At 37.8% G+C, this 18,542-nt stretch overlaps 1 protein-coding gene across 1 annotated transcript in view; it reads right to left on the bottom strand.

Moving 5' to 3' along the window:
• The window catches only part of thsd7aa (thrombospondin, type I, domain containing 7Aa), a 132,490-nt gene that overhangs the window by 26,684 nt on the left and 87,264 nt on the right, over positions 1-18,542 (bottom strand). The window contains exons 8-19 of the mRNA XM_039681189.2: positions 16,858-17,110; positions 13,464-13,579; positions 12,693-12,825; positions 11,723-11,826; positions 10,364-10,558; positions 8,547-8,813; positions 4,157-4,336; positions 2,610-2,748; positions 2,352-2,505; positions 1,683-1,824; positions 655-770; positions 450-567 (exon numbers count right to left, since the gene is read on the bottom strand). Coding sequence (XP_039537123.2) covers positions 450-567; positions 655-770; positions 1,683-1,824; positions 2,352-2,505; positions 2,610-2,748; positions 4,157-4,336; positions 8,547-8,813; positions 10,364-10,558; positions 11,723-11,826; positions 12,693-12,825; positions 13,464-13,579; positions 16,858-17,110 — 1,917 coding nt within the window. The remainder of the gene's footprint in view (positions 1-449; positions 568-654; positions 771-1,682; positions 1,825-2,351; positions 2,506-2,609; positions 2,749-4,156; positions 4,337-8,546; positions 8,814-10,363; positions 10,559-11,722; positions 11,827-12,692; positions 12,826-13,463; positions 13,580-16,857; positions 17,111-18,542) is intronic.

Here is an 18,542-nt window from a genome sequence, read left to right on the forward strand (position 1 = left end):
GTGTAGTGGAACGGTCTCTTAGGCCCCAAGCACACAAACATAATGGGCCCCTAATCAATCGTAAGAGCAGATGGAATTACACTCAAGGACATCATTATCCTCCTCTCAAATGCTGCTGCAGTGTGATAACACAATTGTTCTCACACCATAATTTTTTGGTCAGCCAACGCTTTGGTAATTCTAAGACGGCAGAGAGCTCAGTATAATGCCCTAAAACCTGCCATTTGAGGAACCAGTCATGTTAGCTCATATCAAAGACTAGCGTTTTGGACCACAAGACACAAATACCCTCCTGAGGCTTTTGAATTAGTCTGAAACAGACTGTTAGACTGCTGAGAGTGTGAATTAACCAAGCCATGCAAATTTAATAATATCCCAAAAACATTTTTTGTGTGTGTGTATTCTGGCAGATATCGAGGTGTTCAATTCAAGGTGTTGGCCTACAGTACCTGCAAGACCACAGGTGTGAGAGCATTCAGACCAAGACGACCAATCAGACAGCTGGCAGTTGACAGGGCACTCGACCACACAGGAAGCGTTCATCTGCCATTTTTTATCGAGACCAAGCTAAAGGAACAGAGATCAATTTATTCAGGTGGATTTTCAAAAAAAAAAGCACCAGTTGTAAACAATGGCTTATGAACTGAAAAGTACCTCCTCGCAAAACTTCAGGTCCACGGACTTGGCATCACTGCGAACACAGTCCAGCATGCGTGTCTTGAATCCAATCCCGCACACGGCTCGCTCACTCAGCTGACATGTGCTCCAGTCTGGATGGGAAATATAGATACAAAACAAAATTCTTCTAGCCTGAACCTGATCAATTATTTTGAATCATCCTCTTTCCCTTTATCATGTGAAAATTCATACCTGGGACCTCAGTGTTGTTATTGAAAGCTAAAACTAACATTATTAAAAAAAAAAAAAAAAAAAAAAAAATAATTTAAAAAATGTTAGTTGAAAAGTTGAAAAACTTAAACTTAAAATAAAAAATAGGAATGTTGCCTGAAACTGTAATAAAATAAGTGTATGTTAAAGAGCTAAAATGACTGAAACTGAAATAAAATATAAAAAAAAAAAAAAGAATAAAATGACCAAATCGCATAGCATATAAATGACTAAAACTTAAATATAAAAGTCAATTCGAAATATTATACTATAATAGTATATTTAAATAATACTAAAATAACACTGGTATGTAAAATAATAATAACAAAATTATTAACAGAGGAGAAAAAAAAACAAATTCAAATAAAATGTTTATGTTTTTATCAAAATAATAATATTATATAGCCTAATATATTGCCTAATTATTTTATCCAAAGCAACTTAAAATGCATTCAATGTATTCATTTTCTCATATCAGACGCATGACCTTGGAGTTGTGAGCAGATGTTACTATTTAAAGGAAAAACATTTATTTAGGTGGAAATTAGTTTATAATCAGTATTAGGAAAAGTAAAGAGAATTCCAACGGACACTTAATTATTTCTTTAATCAATTAAAATGAACCTGAACAGAATATGAAGGTCATGGCAGACACTAGTCCTAATTGGCAAATCAAAACAGTTATTTTTAGTGCAGTCAAATCAATTTATCACGATTTGACAGCACGATTTTTTAGTCTTTGCATGGATCTAGTAGCTAACAAATGTTCTAGATAAGATGCAGTCAATATTTACCTGTGATATTATAGGAGTAATGGAAGCAGTTGGTGTTCAGAGTGCATGCTTCTTTCTCTGTAGTGGAAGGACACTCTTTCCCTTTACCAGGCTGACGTATAGGGCTGGCGGTCCTCTGCCTTGTGCTGTTCACATTGCAAGGCTTCAAAAACAATGGACAAATAATGATCAATAAACAACACAAAAACTAAAGAGAATGCTTTTTGAAATATTCAGCATATGTGCAGCGGATTAATTTGGCTTTCATAATCTCCTTGCTATTTCTAAGGGAAATAAATTCATCTCAGTAGTCATGCGTAAGATGTAAGCCTTCCCGCATTTTAACCACAGGGACAGTCTCAGTATCCATGACATTTAGCAACCCTTGCAGTTTGGTGGCAGCATGCCTGGGAATCACACTGAGACAGACATAAGATCTGTCTATATTATTACTCTGCCTTATTTAAAGGAGTAGTTAACTAAATTTAAATAAATAAATAAATAAAACTGTGATTTTCATCAAATCATCAAAAAGTTTTGTAATCATCAAATTATGTACTATTGGTTCTTTTTTTTGGAAATCAGCTGTTGTTTTTTTATTTTATTTTTTTTTAATTTTTTTTATTTGGGAAATATGATTTTGTGCTACATTGAACATTAGACTTGTTCCTGATCAATGTCTCCACTCACCAGTGGGCATCGACTCCAAGAGCCCCAGTCAGTCAGAACGCAGTCTTCGGGACAGGGGAGTTTGCTCTCTCTGGCCCCAAGAGGCATCTCTTCCGGATCACAGAGATAGTCTTCTACAGGGTCTGAAGGTCCATCAACAGTGTTTTGCATGCACCTTCATGAAATGAAACATTTGTTAGAAGGACTATCATGAACTTAGCAGGAAGGTGCATTACTGGTAATAATGTTGCTTATGCTGTTGTTGTTGTTCAGTCATACCTAACTTTCCTCGTCTGTACACCTTCCCCACAGTTCTCTTTCAGATCGACATTGCTGACCTTCCAGACACTCCACGGCTCAGCCACCCAGACATACTGACTGCAGTCGCTCAGACACGGTACCACTTCATACACCTGAGGAGACGCCACAGAGCTTTCAGCTGGGCATTCGAAAACTCACTTTTCTGTCAAACTGCTCACCAACGTTTTTGTGGAATAATAAGCTTTTATGTAAAAGCTTCATTGGTGAGAGTTTACAATGAGATTTAATTCAATCAACATCAGTTCATTCTTTAGTTATCATGAATTTTCAGATATTTACAGCATTTATGAATAAGGTTATTCATAATTTATAAATATATTATGGTTCGTTAGGGAAAAGGTTTGGGGTTAGTAAGATTTTTTTTATTTAAATGTTTTCTCTTTTTTACACCAAAAGTGACAGTAAATGCATTTATAATTTTGCAAAAGATTTATTTCAAATAAACAATGTTCTTTTGAAATTTCAATTCATTAAACCACATTGATAATAATAATAAATATTTATTGAGCAGAGAACCAAATCATCATATATTAGAATTATTTCTGTGACACTAAAAATTAAACTTTGCCATCACATGATAAATTATATTTTATAATATTTTAAACTAGAAAACAGTTATTGTAAGTAGTAATAATTCACAATATGACTAACTGTATTTTTGATCAAATAAATACAGTGTTGGAGAGCATAAGAGATATATTATAAAATAATAATAATAATAATAATAAAACTTAAACCAACACCAAACTAAAATCAATTAATAAACTAAAATTAACTTATGCCAATTAAAATATCTCAGTCAACATACAAAATTTAATTAACAGATTAATAAATGCTGTAAATAAATAGTAAATGCTAAAATAGTAAATAATAAATGCTGTAAATATTTGCATTCAACAGTAGTGCCCATTTTCCTTTCAGTTACATCACACAATTAATATTCATGAGCCAATCTAGCCAGGTTTATAAAGTGTCCTGACACTTTTAAGATAATTCCTTCGCCTTTGGGCCTCAAAGTCATACATTTATCAAGATCTTGAATTAATAATTGATCAAAAAATTATCATTATCCAAAGACTATCATTATTGTTCAAAAAGATAACTGGTTAACAAGATGTGCAGCGTCATCAATCATTTAAAATGTGATTTTCATTTTTTTTTTTTTTTTTTTTTTTTACCTGAGCCTGTTGCAGGATTCCCGTCACGATAAGAGAGAAGATGAAAGAGGGAATGTGGAAAACAGAGAAGTTGTTACATGCCATGTATTAGCCACTTCCAAAACCAATTAATGATGTGTAAATACACACAGTTCCAGCCTAGAGAATTTTAAATCTAAATATACGAAACAGTTTCCCATGATTATATGAAAATATTAGTAAACCCTATTGATGTGCATTAAAGAAACATGCTATTCCGTTTGGTCCTTTGATCAAACATTTACAGCACGCCGGTAATTAATCATTAAAACAAGACGAGCAAATACAGTATAACAGGGTCCCTGCATACCTGATTAACATGGTCCAATTTGGGGCATGGCCTGCCACCATTATAAGGCTTCTCCCGAAGCCACTTGGACCGTACTTTGACACCACTGCCGCATGACTTGCTGCAACGGGACCAGTTTGACCACTCGCTGAGCTTACAGTCAGATGGACAGGGGATGATGCATGCTTCCTCTATGTAACCTATGAGAGAGTTGAATAGCTAGTCAAACAAACATGATGCAGTTTTGACGCTGGTTACTGGAGTTAGTCTAATACATTGTGACAGGTGACACAGTATCGAGTGTATGTTAAAGCGGAGTTAAGGTCAAGCGTATGGCATTTGCACTGATTTGGTCTGCTGAAGTTTCATTTTCACATCACAACTTGCAAAGGTTATGGTTCCATTCTGGAAATTCTTGATGGGAAAACGTCTCAAGTCTTGGGAAATTTCAGAGGATTATTCAAAAAGCAGGTTTTAAGCATTCCACGCCAAGTGGTCCATAATACTTTGCTTCTTCAAATATATAATATACTACATACAGTAATATTTTATAATTATATTATCACATTACAGAAAAAAAAATCAAATAAAGATTATTTAAAAACATTGTTGAGGTAGAGTACATCATTTTAACAGAACTTGACTGTTAAACTTGATAACAGTATGTATTATAGTCAAAAGAAATCCCCTTATGCCTGGTTCAGATTAAATGATTTTAGCATGATTTTGGCACAAGTTGTTTGACGTAGGGTGTCGTGGAGACAACGGCTGTCGGGACGCAAGATTCCCATCTCGTATCATCTCTTATAGTGTGTCACAGTGGGCGACAACCTACGTCGCGTCTGCAATGCTTCACAACGTCACGACAAAAAGACTAGAATTTTTTTAACGGTCGTCCACGACGGTTCCGTCACATGCATGAGGTTGACCAATAGGAGCACAGAAGCTTTTCCGTACACAACTTTCAAAAATGGCGAAACGAAAGAGAGACGAACACTCACCGCTTCATCCATTGTTTGTTTACGTTCGTTTCCGGAAGTCACTCTACTAGTTTCGCCTTCTCAATGAAATCACGCACGCCGTTAAAGACGGCATGCGATGACTGGTCAGAAAGTCAGACTGTGCAGACATCCCAACCTGCAAGAATTCATTTCCGGGAGGTATATTTCGGTAACAGGATCTTGGGTGGGAGGGAGGGAGGGAGGGCTAACTTTCGCGTCTGCGAGGCACACTCTCCCTCTGTACAGTGCACGCGCAGCGCGCTATGTATGTTATGCGCGCAGTATGTCTCGCTCTAGATTCCGGGAGATTTGAACTAATTTGCGGGCATCAGGGAGACGCTATCAATATGCGGGAGACTCCCGGAACTTCCGGGAGACTTGGGATGTCTGCATGTGTCTTGTCCACGAACAAGATTTTAGGAGTCAAAATCGCGTAATCTGACACAGTGACTATCGTAACAGGCAAAAAAATAAAATAAAATAAAATTGTGTAATCTGAACCAGGCATTATACATTCTCATACACAGTTTTTTGTGTTACACAGTCTGTGTTTTAAAAATAAATTGGACAACACAATAAATAATTTATATGCGGTCATGAATATATACTCCAAGAGTATAGATATCTGTAACACTTTTGAACTAGAATCCCTAATAAAAGAAACTTCATAGTTGGATTAAACACCCTCCACCCGACACAAATCGCCTTGGGCAACATGTCAATCTGACAGCCTCACAAAATGGCAACCACGCTTCAAATAATGAGGGGTATGGGGTCTGATTGGAGCGAGGGATGTCTCAGAAGCAGTGCGCGAGAGAAAGAGAAACACCCTGCCTCCGTCAGCACATCTTCTCTCTAGGGATGCCGAGTCTTTGAGCAACTCACGGGCCCCCAGCTGAGAGCGTACAATCCCTACCAGAGGAGCGTGACTCATAAAGAGAGAGGCCTTAACGTCACAGAGCTCCTGCATTGCCCAGAACATTCCACATGCATTGATCTAAAGCTGTAGTTTGCCACAGTCTAATCTCGGGCTCAGAGGAGAGGATTGCCAAATGCTCGTTTCTGAGCTCCTTGATTCAGGAGGTGGTGAAAGGTGCCCAAACAGAATTAGACAAACACAAGCGCATTTTCCAACAAGACAAGCTCTTTGCTTTCTTTACTTGAGATGGGCTAACTAAAAGAAAGGACTTTGGCAGACGAGATAAACATATTCAAAAAAATCCCAAAAAACTCACTGCTTTTTGTGCATTTCAGGTCTATTTTTGGTTTGACAAATACAATTGAAGGGTTTTATATACTGTTCAGTCATTAAACTAGATGGCACAGGCTGATAGGTCATTTACTTGCAAACTGCAAGCAATCACATCATTACCATTAGGGGTGGTGATGGCGCAGTGGATAAGACACATGCCTTTGGTGTGAGAGACCCGGGTTCGAATCCACTGTGAGACACCAAGGTGTCCCTGAGCAAGACACTTAACCCCTAGTTGGCTTGCAACCTCTAGCATTTATAGCAATTGTAAGTCGCTTTGGATAAAAGCGTCAGCTAAAGGAATAAATGTAAATTACCATATGGCACAAGCTAATTGGCGTCTGCTGATTGCTCGATCAACATTTAAAGGGTAATTCCACTGGTGGAGACATGAATATGTATTGAAAGTGGGTCATATATGTACGTAGTAGAATAGCATCATACATTTCTAATTTGGGTCCTTCTTGGCCGATAAAAGGCAGAAAATGACTTTTTAGTGCTTGTGGATTGTAGACAACAATCCCCATAGTGCATTGCAATGCTCAGCTCAGCAGGTCACTCCCACTACTCCGCCTATCAATGTAGACTAAAGTTGAGCTCCACTCTATGCTACCGCCTGGAAATCATTTCGCACAATGAAATCAGATAATGCACGCTAATATATGACGACGTAAGAGCGTCAAGGAGGCGCCCGCGCCATCAGCCAATGGCTGATGTCTGTTAACGACGCCGTGGAAAGATTTGTGAATGCTCTGACGTAGATCGAATGCATGGGGGAAAAAAAAAACGCTATTTAAATGGGCCACAAAGCAAACAAGCATGTCAGTCGTTATTTTTGCAGAAAATTGATCGATGGAAATAACTTTAAAATTATAGTGACATGTTTGCTAAACGAAATCAACAAATTAAAAGCCATACGTGTGTGGTGTGGCTTGTGTGTTCATAGTTAAGTGCTATATAATTTGCATTCTCGCTAAAAAAAGTGTTCTAGCACGAAAATCTTGCCTATAAATAGTGTTGCGCGCCCTCTTATCAAATTCAAATTATCAACCTCCTCTATTTTGCTTGGGAACTAATGTGGCCGGAACCAAAGTTTACAGGACTGCGTTCTCTGGGATTCTCTCAAACGGAGCACTTCTACATTCCGATTGGTTGCCGCCGAACCGCGTCATTGCTTATTACCATAAAGTTGAACTGATTTCAACTCTGCTCGCCGCTCTCGCCGTCCGAAACGCGCCCCGCCGCTCTCGCCGGAGCTCGCCGCCGGCTCTCAATGAAAATGAATGATATCCGGCCACTTTGACGCTCTCGCCGGTGGCGGTGTGAACGTACAGTTACTCTGACGTGTAATTTTATGTGAAATGTGAAATGCAGCCAAACCTTGGAGCATTTTGTCTTTCGGCATCTTCATTAATCCACTCGCTATCAGACGTTCCGTGAGTCACCCGCATGTTGATAATGGCTCGCTGATGCCTGCAAATTAGTTCAAATCTCCCGGAATCTAGAGCGAGTGAGCAAGAGCGCGCATGCGAGACAGATCAGACTGTGCTCCAAACTGTAGTGTGGGTGCACAAGGGAGAGACTTTGCGTGTGTTCGCCTCATGACACAGAGACTCAGGCACCGAAATTTTCGTTCTTATTCGGTCTGGTTATTGCCGTTTACGTCGGAACCGGTTCCCTATTCGGTACCCAACCCTATCCATAAAGCATCCGTCAGCGTATTCAGTACCTTCGTCCATATTTTCAAAAAGTTTCTGCCGGTGAAATCAAACATATGGGCGGGTTTGAAAGGGTGGGAACTAGTGCTTGTAGTCTTTACAGAAATCCCCCCCCCTCTTACACTTCCTCCTACAGTGACGTAAAATGACAATTTTTTGCAGAGGAAATGAAAAAGGTCTCAGGGAAAAATAAAAGAGTGTTGCACGACCATTCAATAGTATGACTGGATTTCTAACAATGGAAATCTTAATGCAAAATGGGTGGAGTGTCCCTTTAAATAGTCTGATTGAGTTTTTGTTGTAAGCTAGTCCTGCAGAGCTCTATCAGAGTTCCTCTAAAAACCTTACACCCTGTGTCTGTCTATCTATTAGCAGTAACAAATAGTTGCTCTGCAACAGCAATCAATCAAATGACATGTCATCTTTTTTCTTCACCCACCGTGACTGTTGCAGCGTGACGTCTCCACGAGCCGGTTATCCTGGTCATAACACACCATGGCTTGAAACCGGTAACCCTGCCCGCACTCCTTGATATCCCCTTGCACTTTCATACCCAACAGGCCCTCTACACGTCCACCCTCGGGAAGGATGCAGTCGGACCAGTTCCCCACAGGCTGGGCGTTGTACTTGTTGCAGGGACAGTACTGGGTTTCGCTCAGAGGATACATCTGTGTGTTTTTACATTGCTCTCTCTTTTTGCTTTTACCTGTGTCCAAACACACAAAACAATCGCACAATAATTAGATCAAAAGTTATGCACATACGCGATCCTGTAATGGTATTTAGCTCCTTTGGTCAAAACACACTGGTAATCATGAGTAAGCAGACTCATCCAAATTGAAAGACCTATGGCACTAATCTCATGTAATCCCTTTTGCAAAGTTACTTGACTTACAGCAGGTCTTCCAAAGGCCAAATAAGTACTTGGCACGCACCCTGTATTTTGTTAAACTCTAAGTAACTGGCTAAGCTTCTCATGGCACTTTATACTAAAGGTTAAGACACATTTCCGGATCAGGTGAAGTTCAGGCATTTGCATCTAACAGAAAGCATTTTTGTAAAACTACTTGTAACACAACGTCCTCCTGTAACACAATTTTGTCCTTTTTTAGACCCTCGTTTCATAAACTTTTATAAGATACACATATTTCCCAACATTACTGTTTCTATTGGGTCTTTTAATATACATTATGCTCTTATGCTTAACATTAAATGGATAGTTCACTTTGAAATGAATTGTTCATATGTTTTAGCTTACCTCAAGATGTATGTGTCTTTGTTTCCACTATATTTTGTCTGTCAGTCATATAATGTAGGTTCATGGTCATCACCTCAAAGAGCATGCACAGAGAAGTCCAAATTAAACATGATTTAATGCCTCGTAAATATAAGTACACTTTAAAGACCTAAGATACGAAACGAGCAGTTTGTGTGAGAAAACGAACAGTTTTTATATCGTTTTTACCTCTTGTAACCACAACCACATCCAAGTGATCTGAAAGTGCGGGCGCTTTAGGTCTGAGCAAGGGCTGGAAGTGATCTCTTGCGCGGTTGTGGAAAAGAAAAATCAACGTTGTCTGTTGATGTATCGAAAACGTCTTCCTTTGCAATTTCCTGTATATCTAAATATGTTTAAATCTTCACAGTGAAGGGCAACACTTCTGAAATCTCTGTGTTAACAATGAATGACGTACACATGCGAGAGATCACTTCCGACAGAAGCGCCCTCGCCCTCAGAGTACTTGGACGTGGCTGAGATTACAAGAGGCAAAAACTATATAAATGCTGTTTGTTTTCTCACACAAACCACTCATTTCGAGGAATTAGGTCATCAATGTGTACTTACATTTATAAGTCATTAAATCATGTTTAATTTGGACTTCTCTGTGCATGCTCTTTGAGGTGGTGACCATAAACCTACATTATATGACTGACAGACAAGAACGGTTTGACCTAAAAATATCAAAATTGAAAATACTGCGGAAACAAAGACACCTACATCTTGGATGTCCTTGAGGTAAGCTAAAACATACCAAAAAATTTATTTCAAAGTTAACTATCCCTTAAAATAAACATTCCCTACTGCAAAATGTAATATATTCATAATTATGCAAAGGACAAAAATGCATCTGAAAGAATATTGCATCAAATGTCGTGCATTGTACAGGAATCTAGTTCTGTTGAAAGTGACGTGGGTGCCAGTTTGAGGACTTTGCATCAGGAAGTTATCATTAGACCTGCTTATCCAGCACTTACCAACAAGAATCCTTTTCCTGGTTCGGACGCCCACACAATCAGCGGCGCAGGATGAGAATTTGGACCAGGTGGTGAGCTGGCAGTCATCCTGGCATGGAAGCTGGCAGGATTGAGTGAGTTGAGGCATAGGACCTGCAAACTTGAGACAGGCTGCAACGTCTGCAGGTCCACCATCCAACTTCTTACACGAGATGGCTGGGGGAGAAAAGAAGAAAAGAGATCATTTATTGACAGATAGAATGCCAGACAAAGAAACAAATAACTAAAAAAAGGACAAAAATGGGGTGGTGATGGCGCAGTGGATAAGACACATGCCCTTGGTGTGAGATACCCACGTTCGAATCCACTGTGAGACGCCAATGTGTCCCTGAGCAAGACACTTAACCCCTAGTTGCTCCAGTGGCGTGCGACCTCTGACATATATAGCAATTGTAAGTCGCTTTGGATAAAAGCGTCAGCTAAATGAATAAATGTAAATATAAATGAAAAAAAAAATGCAGTTCTCAGGGTTAACACTGATAAATATCAGACCAGTCTCAGCTATAAAGCCACAAATACTGAATAAAGATAAGCATCTTATGATGGATTACACGAGAGGGCAGTTAAAGGCCTATTGACTTGAGTAGCCGGACGGATCCAGATTTATATCATTGAATGAGGGTAAAGCTGTTGTATTGGATTACTTCTTCAGTCATGCTGGCGTATCGAGGCATACTGTTACGGGTAATGGTTGTTAATGTAAGCAGTGCTGAGAAGTTGATAACCAAAGAAGCTTTTACCGTTTAAGAACTTAAAAACTTTATTTTTCACTTAAAAACCAAAATATGCTAACATCATCCATTTTTATAAGCACTTTTCTTTTCATATTGTCACAAATCCTTTTATGTGAGTAGAACCTTCCATATGCGGTAAATGCATCTCTGTCAGAGAAATCACATGCTTGAATAGCAGCAAAATCCACTGTCTTGGGGTGTTTATAACATCCGATACGACTCTCATCTTTCATTTTGAAATACGTTTTTCAGTCGCACCACAGTAATGGCCTGCATTTGAACCCTGAGAGGGTTTACTGGTGAGAGTCAGAGCGAAGAGTTGAGCTTCTGACTGCTTCAGAAAGCTTCCCGAACCTCTTAAAGAGCATTTCGTTTAAATCCAGAAGAGTTTGCACAAACCTTTGATGCTAAACACTCAGTCACAGATCAAATTAAAACCAATCTCATGCATTTAGCATGCATTTAACTATCTCCCCAGCTGCAAAGTCAAGCACTGCTACAAGCACCTACACGGTTATACTAAAATTGAAAGATGTTGCATCTCAGAAGCCAGTTTTTAGTTGATAATGAGGGTTTTTTTCTGTACCTCTAGCCTGTAGTCCTGGTCCACATGTCTCCTGTGCTCCAGGACTGTCCTGCCGAATGGTCCAGGGCACCAACTGACACCTGCGCCACTTATGGGTTTTCCACCTATAGCACAGATATATACATATAAGGCAGTTTAGATTTTTGTGTAATAGTTTAGGCAACGGTATATATATGTGTATAGATCCTATGCCCTATATATATATATATATATATATATATATATATATATATATATCCTCTATATTCAAGACATTAATATTGTAAAATATTATTACAATTTAAATAAATGCTTGCTATTTTAATATATTTTAAGATGAAATTCATTCCTGTGAAGCAAAGCTGAATTTTGGGGTCGCTAAGATTTGTTTTTGTAAGAAGTCTGTTGATTGATTTTCACCAAGGCTGCATGTATTTAATTTAAAAATACAGTAAAAACAGTAATCTTGTAAAAATATTATTTAAAACATTTATTTAAAATTTAAAATAACTGTTTTGTAATTTTCTGTGATGCAAAGCTGAATTTTCAAGATCATTACTCCTGTCTTCAGTGTCACATGACCGTTTAGAAATCATCATAATAGGCTGATTTGATGCTCAAGAAACATTTCTTATCATTATCAATGTTGAAAACAGTTGTACTGCTTCATATTTTTGTGAGTATATTTTTTTCAAGATTATAAAATACTTTACCGTCACTTTACAGTCACTGTTCAATTGAATCAATGAATCCATAATACATAAAAGTATTAATTTCTTTCTGAAAAAAATCTTACTGGCCCTAAACTTTAATTTTACATAATTGTAGTACAGAAATGTCATAAAATCAGTTACAAATGTATATATATATATATATATATATATATATATATATTATGATGGTAAAATAATAATATAGTAAGTTTAGGAGTTAATAATTGCATTTTTTTTTTTTTTAATTTCTGTATTTCAAGCAGAGGGATTGTGTTCACCTGTAGCCCGGACAAACAGACGAGGCTTCGCATTCCTTCTCCTGGAAGAGTAGTTCTGGACAGTCTTGGCCCCCGTTAGCCGGAAGCTGAATGATAATGCGTTTCCTTGATTGCTTCTTTTTGATGTTACCACCTGGATATATACACAAGAGGATGGACACAAAGTATGGAATAGTCACGAAAAAATATAGAAAATCTTGCAAAAACAACATCCCACTGTTAAATCCAATCGGTTCAGTAGTCTCTCCATGACTGTGTTTCATTTGACAAGGCTTTCAACCAACCTTAGCTTTAATACCTTTGAAATGTAAATGTATATTGTAATGTATACACCTTGATTCAGCGATTGTAGTTCTCCACAGGGTGAAGGCATCTATAAAAATGTGCAACGAATGGTAACAAAGAATCTGTTTCTTAATAAAATACAACTTCAGCTGTTAAATCTAATCGGTATCTAACTGTTAAATCTAATCGGTTCAGTAGTCTCTCTATGACTGTGTTTCATTTGACAAGGCTTTCAACCAACCTTAGCTTTAATACCTCTGAAAATGTAAATGTATATTGTATATAACTTGATTCAGCGATAGTTCTCCACAGGGTGAAGGCATCTATAAAAATGTGCAATGAATGGTAACAAAGAATCTCTTTCTTCATAAAATACAACTTCAGCCTTTGATTATCATTTTTCTATTCTTCTTTAGTTCAAGAGATGCATCAGAAGTATATGTCAGGTTTATAAGTGTGTGTTAAAAAGCAAAAGCAGAGCAGCACCTGTCTGGCAGGTGGAAGGGCAGGGTGTCCAATCACTGTACGGAGTGACCATACAGTCTCTCTTGCAGGGCAGAAGACACGGTCTTACAGTGTCGGGACGCAGACTCTCTGGACACCTACATATAAACACATTCAATCAGGATGAACAGATGTTCTGGGCTGAGTTTCCCGAAACCTCCTTACCGCTACGTCGTTCTTAAGTTACACCTTAAGCTGTACCTTATCGTTGATACATGTTTCCCAAAACGTTCTTAGTTAAAGTCATACGTTCGGAAGGTTGGTGTGGAGTACTCTTAGCTATGCCTTATCACTGTTGGCAGTTCACTCCGCTAGTGGGCACCACTGCAAAAAGCTTCTTTACATCTTAGCCTATACGAATATTATTTTACATTTAATACACCCAGTGTTCAATTAGGCTAATTCGGCTAATGTTTTCATGCAAATAATAAAATTGTCATCACACTGAATGTTGTTAGCTTTTTAATTATATTATCCAATATCAGCTGGCAAACCATTCGAAAGTAAAGGCTTATGCGTCTATATAAGCGAATAGTACTGCTAAATCAAAGACGGTGCCGTCCCTTTTCATTGCAATGCGTTCCCAGGTATCTTTTTTTTTCGTTTTGTTGGACACAGTTGTCCAAAACACACATCTTTGTGGAGTGCCATCTCGTCTAAAAGGATGTCCATTTCAGTTGGATTAAAGCTGGGGGCTCTCCTCTTTCTTTCTTTTTTCTCCGCCATAGCTATTGATAAAATGTTTTGCGTGTTGCGCTTTTATTGAGTAGGTCATCCAATCACAGATTTTTTATTGTTTTATTACACCAATAATGTGATGCAGCTGCTGGGCAATCAACCCTGGTTGTGGAGAAAATAAAGAAATTATAGCAACTATATTATGATAATATAAGTGGCCCTTTCTAATGCAATGAAAGCATAGGGACAGTTACTGTAGTGGGTTAGACGCATGACACGTTTGAGCACGAGGTTGTGCGTTCCCTTTCCGAAATTATAAAAAATATCCAAGGTTTAATTTAGTTTGCAATTTGTAATTTTTTTTTATTTTATTTTATAAGGTAACACTGATTTCGATAGTCCACTTTAGACGTTCTACAAACTATGAAACTTTTCAACTACATGTCAACTAACTGTCATTAGAGTATTAGTAGAGTAGAATAGTAGACACTAATTTTTTTTGGTCCACCAACAGACATTTAACTGACTATAAGTAACTTGGCGACTCCTTAAACTTTTTCTCCTAACCCAAAGCCTAACACCTCACCACAGTCTACTGACAGTCTACTATAATATACAAACACTCTAATGAGAGTTAGTTGACATGTAGTTGAAAAGTTACCTATACTTAGCAGAATGTCTAAAGTGATCGCAATAAAGTGTTACCCCGCTTTCTCACATAACGCAGTGAAGCAGCCCCTGCATGAGAGAATAATTGATTTTCGAGCCATCGATATCAACAAATTCAGCACAATCGCCACGGACAGCACCGGGTAACGTCGAACGTAACAACATCTCAAGCTTATGTTTCCTATGGCATGTTTGAAATGGTATACCTTCAGTTAAGTTATACCTTAAGAGTATTTGTAGCGTGCTAAGAGACAATGTTATCAGGAAACTCAGCCCAGATGCTCCGTGTAAAAGTGTAAGTGCTCAGATTTAATACAAACTTTTTCGTGAAGCTTGAGTGCTGCTATCATTATAGCAAAATGAAAACAAACCAAATATTAAGACATTATGAAATCAATGGTATTTTCTAATGTTCAACTTTTTACACAGTTCGTATTAGTATTACAAAATAAAAGTGCAGAGTGTCTTAGAATTGTAAATACATTTACCTTAGTTTTGAACATAAATAATATCAAAAGTCAGTAATTGTATTTTTTTGACAGAAATTAATACTTTTATTTGACTATGATGCATTAAATTGATCAAAAGTAACAGTAAAGGCATTTATAATGTAATGTAATTCAGAATCAAAACAATTCTATTTCAAATAAATGCTACTGATTTCTATTTATCAAAAACTGTATGGTGGTCTCCACAAAAATATTAAGCCGCTGTTTTTAAAACTGATAATAAGAACGGTCTTGTGAGCAGCAAATCAGCATATTACAATAATTTTTGAAAGATCATGTGACACTGAATACTGGAGTAATGATGCTGAAAATTCAGCTTTGCATCACATGAATAATTTACATCTTAAAACATATTAAAATAGCAAGCATTTATTTTAAATTGTAATAATAATTTCACAACATTACAGTTTTTACTTTATTTTAAATTTTGCTGAGCATGAGAGCCTTAAAACGTTAAAAAATATTACTGACCACAAACTTTTGGTAGCATAATGTGATATGAACCTAATATTGCATTTTTGTTTTTGCTATATGTTTTGGTATATACACAACACCCTCCCCATCCCTTCTTTACACCAATATCCCTGCTCCTTTCACATGAAATCCCATAACGATCAGCATGCGGCTCACGTGTGTATATGAATGAATGTGTAGATCGGTGGGTAAAGCCCAGCACATGAATAACCCCGGGAAGAAAGCGGGACTCATTTCCATTACCAGCATGGGGTCCCTGAGCTACACACACTGTTTCCACAGCCACTGACAGAATAATGCAGTTATTAAACTGAATAAATAAACAGATCATTTATTTTCCCGGTAGACGCCTTCAGTGAAAGACCTGTAAAACTACAGACTGAGAGCTCATCAACTTAAAGTCTCCATCTGTCAATAAAGATCAAGCGGAGAACCTCAAGATTGAGTTTTATAAACGTTATATGCGTCTAACAATACATATGTATAAACATAATCTGCTTTAATATCTGCTCCGACAAATGACAATAATAAAGTGCTGTCTGTGACCCACATGAGGACACACATTGTTTAGACAGTAAATAAATGTAATTGGTAAAACATGTATGGAGATCTAATTATAGTTAAAACACTGTTTAATAATTAGGAGAAAACCATAAGCAATTAGTGAGCTCTTTGTTACATTTTGTAAAGATCAAAATACGAATGCAATTATATGATATGATTTATCGGCTAAAACTCCATTCTTTGATTCAATAACAGTATTGTTTGTAAAATTGTAGTGGATTTGCTCCTCCACCATTGACACTCGGTGTGAGAAATGCTGTCATTATACTGTAGATCCAGCAGAAAGTGAATTAGAGTTATATAAATTGTAAAATGGTTTCAATGTGATATTAGTAGAATATTGCATGGCTAGAAAAGGCTCTCAGCCAGTACAATTCAAAAATATAATATATACAACAGCATATAATAAAACGACATTCGTATATTTGTCATAGCATTTGTTTGCCATAAACGAGACACAGGATATTTATAAAAACACATACTTTTTAGGAGGCACCTGTCCCACATTGACCCGGACACAAATGACTTTGCGCGTCTGCATGCCGACCGAGCAGAACGCCTCATTAGTGCCGACTCCTGCTCCGGCGCGGCTGAGCGAGCTGTTGGCAGACGGGACGGAGGTGTCCTCTATGCACTGACCCCAGGGTCCCGTCTGCCAGTGGTACACAGTGCAGGGATGATCATTGCAGTTGCGCACCTCCAGCAAGGCACTGCTGTTGGGGCACTGACTCCCACCTAGAAGATAAAAAGGGTCAGGTGTTACAATACTGCCTAAATCATAAACCCAAACTGTAAAAAAAAAATAAATAATACATCTGTGCATTGTATTTTTTACAGTTGTAACTATCCTTAAAGCAAAAAATCGATATAATGCACGCATAAGGTCCGCATTTGATGCAAGGCTGCTCTACAGTTTCCGGTTGGGGAGATTTAAAGCGGAGGATAACCGAGGAAAACTGGAGTATGGCAGGTGTCTGTTTTAATGACTACGTTTCATTAGTATAGCCATAGAGTATAAAAACCAGTATAAATTCTCGGTATATCATTGGATTCTACGATTGGCGGAAGTAATCCAGCATCCTTAGACCTTCGTCGGAAATACCGATGTGCATAGAGCCCATTAGAGTCTATAACAAATATTTAAAAATTGGATAGTTACTACGATGTACTACTCTTATGGAAAAATTATTTCCTATATATTTCAGCTTCTCAGTATCTATCCATCCATCCATCTAAGCACATGGTCTAAAGTGCACAGCGCAAGTGCACTTTGGCTTTGTCCAAATCCACTTTTTCTTGTTTAACGACAGGAAAAATTGTCGGCGCAACCACCGCATGGTCTAAAAGGGTTGTCCTTTCCTCTTAAAGGAGTAGTTAACTTAAAAAAAAAAAAATTTGCTGATAATTTACTCACCCCCATGTCATCCAAGATGTCCACGTCATTCTTTCTTCAGTCGAAAAGAAATTAAGGTTTTTGATGAAAATATTCCAGGATTTTCTCCTTATAATGGACTTCAATGGGAACCAAAGGGTTAAAGGTCCAAATGAGTTTCAGTGCAGCTTCAAAGGGCTTGAAACGACACCAGACGATGAATAAGGGTCTTATCTAGCGAAATGATCGGTCATTTAAAAAATAAATAAAAAAATTTAAGTTTTATAAGCACAAATGCTCGCCTTGCTCTGTTCTGTGATCCACGTTCGTGACTCTCCTGTTCAAACTCGTTCATCAAAATGAACAAATATTTTTTCGAGTCATGACTCGAAGGGTCCTAGATAAGACCCTTATTCATCGTCTGGTGTCGTTTAAAGCCATTTGAAGCTGCACTGAAACTCTCATTTGGACCTTGAACCGTTTGGTTCCCACTTCCCAATGAAGTCCATTATATAGAAAATCCTGGAATGTTTTCATCAAAAACCTTAATTTCTTTTCGACTAAAGAAAGAAAGATGTGGACATCTTGGATGACATGGGGGTGAGTAAATTATCAGCAAAAGTTTTTTTTTGTTTTTTTTGTTTTTTTAAAGTGAACTAGTCCTTTAATGAGTAATGTGTGTGCTTTTGGTGTAACGTGCAATAAACTAATGAGAGTCTCAGCTCCTATTCCCTTTAAAAGCCGGTTGCGCTCGCGCCATGGCAGACTCGCCAATTACATGGCGGAATTTTCAAG

Source organism: Pimephales promelas, chromosome 18 (assembly GCF_988280905.1).
Source record: "Pimephales promelas chromosome 18, fPimPro1.hap1.1, whole genome shotgun sequence".
NCBI classification, from domain to species: Eukaryota; Metazoa; Chordata; class Actinopteri; order Cypriniformes; family Leuciscidae; genus Pimephales; species Pimephales promelas.